This window comes from Neophocaena asiaeorientalis, unplaced genomic scaffold (genome assembly GCF_003031525.2).
Source record: "Neophocaena asiaeorientalis asiaeorientalis breed wild unplaced genomic scaffold, Neophocaena_asiaeorientalis_V1.1 scaffold86, whole genome shotgun sequence".
Taxonomy (NCBI): Eukaryota; Metazoa; Chordata; class Mammalia; order Artiodactyla; family Phocoenidae; genus Neophocaena; species Neophocaena asiaeorientalis.
In genome coordinates, this window is record NW_020175039.1 from 5,029,318 (window position 1) to 5,035,111 (window position 5,794).

At 59.3% G+C, this 5,794-nt stretch overlaps 1 protein-coding gene across 1 annotated transcript in view; it reads right to left on the minus strand.

Annotated features, from left to right (window-relative positions):
- Window positions 1–5,794, minus strand: part of SPEG (striated muscle enriched protein kinase) — a 55,787-nt gene that overhangs the window by 42,669 nt on the left and 7,324 nt on the right. Inside the window, exons 6-10 of the mRNA XM_024763140.1 lie at window positions 5,257–5,291; window positions 5,032–5,074; window positions 4,078–4,112; window positions 3,389–3,478; window positions 2,970–3,306 (exon numbers count right to left, since the gene is read on the minus strand). Of these exons, the coding sequence (XP_024618908.1) occupies window positions 2,970–3,306; window positions 3,389–3,478; window positions 4,078–4,112; window positions 5,032–5,074; window positions 5,257–5,291 (540 nt within the window). The remainder of the gene's footprint in view (window positions 1–2,969; window positions 3,307–3,388; window positions 3,479–4,077; window positions 4,113–5,031; window positions 5,075–5,256; window positions 5,292–5,794) is intronic.

The following is a 5,794-nucleotide window of genomic DNA, read 5'->3' on the forward strand; positions in this document are numbered from 1 at the left end:
CCCCCCCCCCCCCCCCCAAGAGGAAGGCACAGCCAGAGCAGGTGCTGGGGAGAGGCTGGCAGCTCTGGCGCCGGAAGATTGGGCTGGTGGCTGGGTCCAGGTACAGACTCAGTCCCAGGGGCTCTGGCCAGCCCCCTCCCCCCAGCCCCAGAAGCTGGGAAACAGCAGAAACAGAACTGAATGGTGGGAGAGAAAAGAATGAGGCTTAGGACCCGAAGGATGAAGTGGGTGAGGGAAGGCAGGAGGGCTGGATGGGGAGGGGCCCTCTCAGGAATGCAGCCTTCCACTCATTCCTGCCCCCAGCTGGCCCCCACAGCCCTGCCCATCCTCAGCAGGACATACCCCCTTCACCGTGCCCCTGGAAGAACAGGCATAAGCTTTCCAGGAGCAATGCCCTTATCCCTGAGATTGCCTAGTACCTCCTCAGACCTGAGCCCCTCAGCAGTGCTAACAGCAGGTGGCAGGCAGTTGGGGTCCCTGGAGTGAGAAACCCAGGTTCCTGTTCCCTTTGATAAATCTGCCCTCAGTACAGGGCTTTGACTTTGTCCTGTCCCTGGGAAAGTTACCTTGAGCCCTTGGAAACCCCCCTAAGAAACACAGAAACTCGCCAGAGGGGTGTGCTCCGAAATAAGTCAGCTCCCGAATAACTATTGCGTGGCCCTGAACAGTGGGTGTGGGAGAAGAGGAGGAGGGAAGGAGCTGGTCAGCCCAGAGTGCCCCTCTCACCTGCAGAGCTTTGATGCCCAAGAGCTGGGCTTCAGTTTCCCCCATCTGGACTCTTAGGGGCACATCAAGCATAGAAATTAGCAAGAAAAGGAATCTGAGATATTAGCATCATACCTAACACATAAGAGACAGCTTAAGGAAAACTTATGGGGACTTCCCTGGTGGCGCAGTGGTTAAGAATCCACCTGCCAATGCAGGGGGCACGGGTTCGAGCCCTGGTCCGGGAAGATCCCACATGCCGCGGAGCAACTAAGCCTGTGTGCCACAACTACTGAGCCTGTGCTCTAGAGCCTGCGAGTCACAACTACTGAAGCCCGCGCACCTAGAGCCCGTGCTCCGCAACAAGAGAAGCCACCGCAGTGAGAAGCCTGCGCACCGCAAGGAAGACTAGCCCCCACTCGCCGCCAACTAGAGAAAGCCTGCGTGCAGCAACGAAGACCCCAACGCAGCCAAAAATAAATAAATAAATTTATAAAACAAAAAAACTTATGAAGTGGCTCACTGAGTACTTATCATGTGTCAGGCATGTACTGAATGCTTAAAATGCATTGAGTCATTTAATCCTCACAACAGTCCTTTGCGATAGGACTGTTATCTCCATTTACAGATGAAGAAACAGGCTTAAAGAGGTGAAGTGCCTTACTAAGGTGACACAGCCAGTAGTAAATGGTTGGTGCTAGGTTGAAACCCAGGTAGTCTGGCTTCTGAGCCCTTGTTCCCTGAAAAATGGGATTTTGGGGGCACAGAAGGGAGGAGAAATGGTACGGTACTGGCCAAGAGCAGAAGTTCTAGGGATGCCCGAGTGTTTTAAACTACCCGGGTCAGCCACCTACACTGCAGACCTCACCTCTGATGGGGGGCGGGGATGCAATCCAGAGTGCCCTAGGGAGCAGAACCTCAGCCAGCCACCTACAGGGAGGCAGAGTCTACTCTGGGGGAGGGACAACAAAGTCCCTGAGGAATGGCCTCTGGGAACTGGGTGAGGCATGGAGAGAAATTGGGGACAGCAGAGGAGGCCTGTTGCCGGCAGTTTCGAGCTCTAGGCCAGCCTCTGTACCACAGATATCACTAAGGAAATGGGTTCCTCCGAAGTTGCCATAGCAACTCCAGGCTCAGGCTGGGGCCTGGCAAAGAAAGGCAGGGAAGGAAAAGGTAAGTCCAGGGCACGGGAGTGCCCGGCTAACGCCAACCAGATAAAGCAAGGGTGCTTCCCCTGCGCCTGCCCGAGACCTCTCCCCTGCCTACCACTAGCAAGCTCAGCCACTCTCACAAACGCCTCCCCCCACCAGGCCCCTTCTTTCTCCTCCATGATGGTACCTCCCACACACACCCATACCCATCACGAATCAGGCCCCCCGTCAGCTCCCAAATGCCCCCTAATACCTCTCTCATCAGCCACTCCCCTCTTCTACCATAGCACTCCCTCCTATTTGCCAGCCTCAAATCTCCAAAAATGGCTCCAATGCCTCCAACGCCTCTGCTCCTCACCGCCGCCTACCAGGACAACCTTCAACCCCACCCTTGGGCGTCTCCCGCAAGATCCTTACATGCCGCCACCTCCATCACTCCAGCCCTCTGCCTCCACCCTAGGCCCCCGCCATCGCCATTCCTCCCTGCCCCAGCCCCCTGCCTTCCACGCACCTCACATCCCCCTGCTTTCCCAGGCCCCTGGCCCCAACTACCCCCTGACCGCCTCGCTCGCTTCTGTCTCCTGGTTGTGTTCTTTTGCTCCCTCCTGCTCTCCCGGGAGCTGCCGTGCGGAAAGGTTCAGTTCCTCCCAGAAAAAGGCCCACATGGGAACAGGAATGTGCAGAGAGATGAAAAGGCAGCAGCTGCTGAGACAGCAGGCACGGAGGGGGCCCCTGGTGGGGGGGAGCCTGGGGACAACTGGAGCCTGAATGGGCGAGGCAGGAGAGGGCCCCCGGGAGAGTGGAGATTTTGGAGGAGACGAGGAAGGCAGAGAGGGGTCCACGAGACCATGGAGATGGCACAGTGAGCCAGGACAGGTGGCAGCAGGAGGGTGTGGGTGGTGACGGCACAGGAGAGGATGGAGCCGTGTGGGAAGACAAGAGTGGGTGGCTGGGGCCAGGAGTGGAAGCAGTCGGGGTGGGGGGGGTGGAGAAGTGCACAGAGGGTTGGATGGTGCAGGGGATGGGGGGATGGAGGCTGACGAGCAGTGAGGGGCAGTGCAGGACGGCATGGTAAGGTGGGACAGTGCGGGCCCAGGTGAGGCCATTACTTACACGTGGATCGAGAGCGCCCGTCCTCTGTACAGGCTGAATGCGCTGCCGTACAGGTCACTGGCCACCGAAAGGCTATCCTCTGACCCCCAGCTTGCGCCCACCAGATTAGCTCGAGACGCCCGTACCAGCGGCTCCACCCCCAGGTGCCGTGGCCCGGCCCCGGTTGCCTGTGCTTGCCTTGGGCTGCCCAGGTGGCGGCGGGTGCCACCCCTGCTGCCCGCTTCCTGTTCCAGGACCGTCTGCCCGCTGCCCCACCAGCTCACTTGCTCCTCTGAGGTGCCTGTCACGGAGGTCGGGGGTGTGTCCAGGGAGGTGCCCACCAGCGTGTCGGAGCCCCCTAGAGAAAGGAGCACAGTGAAGTGAGGCACCTCCTGTGGGAAGGCCGCCTGCCGGCTCTGTGAGCGCCCCAGAGAGCTCACCCGTTGGGGTGCTGAAGGCCCCGTCATCCCGAAGCTCCAGGCGCTGGGTCCCCTGCACGTCGCTGATGTCATCCTCGCCCGTCTCCGAGTCTGGAGCAGAAGGGGTCTGTGTGGGCAGGGCTCCCTCCCTCCAACTCCAACTCTTCCCTCTGTCACCTCCTGCCTCCCCCACAGGAGGCTCCGTATCGCCACCAGCAGGGCTTCTAGCATCTATCTCCTTCCCCACTTTTCTCCCCACATCCCGCTGCCCATCCTGAGAGGCGCAGGGTAACCCCTCCCATGCCAGTCCCCTGGCTCCATCTCTGGGGCCCTGGCTACTCACCCTTGCCTCCTTGGTGGTGCGCTCAAAGCTACCTACAGTACCCCCTCCCGGCCACTTAATGGACTGCGGGGCTGCAGCCCCTCTCCCTCCTCCTCTGTCAGTGATAACTTAAGTTCCTGTGCAGCCCCCCAAATAATAAGGTCCTAGGTTCCAAGGCTCTAAATTCTGGGTCCTGGCACCCCAGGAACAAAGGGGAGTCACCTCAGAGTCGTACTGTCAGGGCACTCGACCAACCGCAGGGTGAGCCTGTCCTCCACCCCAAACCAGCCGGAACACATCAGGGTGCAGCTGAGGCAGGGTGAGGAGAGGCCGGGGTCGCGCAGGGAAGTGGGGAAGTGGAGGGCTAGGGCAGGAGCCAGTTTCCTACCGTAACTTTGCTTTCTGCAGGAGCGGAAAACTTCGCTTCCATAGGAGCAGCAGGAGAGAGACATGGACAGACTGTTATCAGAGGGTTTGTGGGGTAGGGCACTGTGGGCAGGCAGGACAGAGGGGCCATGAGGCTACCCAGTGCCCAGAGCTGCCCTGTTGGGATGGAAGTGGGGGGAGGGAGACACCTGGGAATGGCAGAGCATCTCTCATTCACTGACTGCCTGCAGGCTCCACGGGGCCCCGCACTGGGGAGCCCATGTGCTTCGGCAGATTCTTCAACTAACTACCCAAGCGATCTGGCATCCTTGGCACTTTCACTGGTGCTCCCACTGGCCACACACACACATGGACACGCATACACACACCTACTTGTGCTCGGCCCAGCCACAGACCCAGGCCCCCCATTAAGGGTCAGGCCCACGCTCTATTACAGTATCTGCATTGTGCATCCACATGTGACCTCTCCTTTCAGACGAACCTCCCCATCTGTTCTGCGTCATGCTGTGACAGACACCCTCTTCCCGATCTCTCTCTTCTACTGCTGAATGGTCCTCAGAAATGTAGTCAGGCTAGGAGCAAAGTTTCCTGGGCACATTTTTTAACTTCCCCAAATTCTATCAGGTTCTGTGCCTCAGTTTCTCCCCGGGTGCCACGACAAGCAGAAGCCGTGTACTGGTTATAGGAGCATGGCACTGAACTCATACCCACAGGGCCCACAGATGGAGAACAGTAAGCCCAGGCCCATGATGGGGTGTGCCAGCTAACCCCTCACCCCCATCGCTAGGCCCTCTCTCAGCTGCAAGGGGCCTTCTTGGGTGAGTGGGTGAGTGTGGGCATGTGGGGGGTCCCGCATCTCATGGGCCATCTTCAAGGCCTGGGTGCCTCATGAAGGGACATGAACCAAGAGGAGGAGTGCTCATGGGTTACAGCAGGCAGCTCATGGTCCACGCACCATGGGTGAGTCGGCCAAAGGCCCGGCGGGAGTGGCCGGTTTTCTGAAAGAGAAAAGCCAGAATGAGTTGTTGAGGGGAAGACTTGCTCCTGACCTCCCTATACCTCTCGTCCAAACCTCTATATCAAACAGAAAGTCATTCCAGGGGCCAATGTGGGTGGGGGAAGTGGAAGAGACCCCGGGCAGCTAGCTTCCCCTGTATGGAATGTCTCCACTCTTCCTTGCCTGTCAGCCCTCCCGGCTGGAGCTCCAGCATGCCTCTGGGGAAGAGCGGGGAGGAAGGAGAGAGGACTAAGGGCCAAAAGCTGGACAGAGGACTGGGGACCTGAGCGACACCCCCCAGAGACAGAGGCTGACTGATGTGAAGGAAGAGACTGAGGTGGGTGGGGGGAACATGCTTGGATGACTGAGAGATGGAGGGACCAGGACACAGATTCCTGCTGGGGCAAGGACAGACATCTGGGATAGGTGACAAGAGGGCAAAGGAGGGTGATGAAGGGGCAGAGGGCAAGATCCCCCAAAGGGCCAGAGCCTCACGAAAGCAGAAAGGAGGCCCGGGTCCGCGGAGGACGGGGCAGGGCTTGGGGAATGCATTGAGCTCAGCGCAGATCCCTGCGCGGTGCTTTCAGGAGCACCGGAAGATGGAAGGCTCCGGAGTTGGGGGCTGGGGAGAGCCAGGCGGGGGCCAGGGGTTGGACAGAGACGAGAGGTGGCACAGAAGCCCGTGGGCGCTCCACGCCGAGGGCTGCTGCGGGGGCCTACC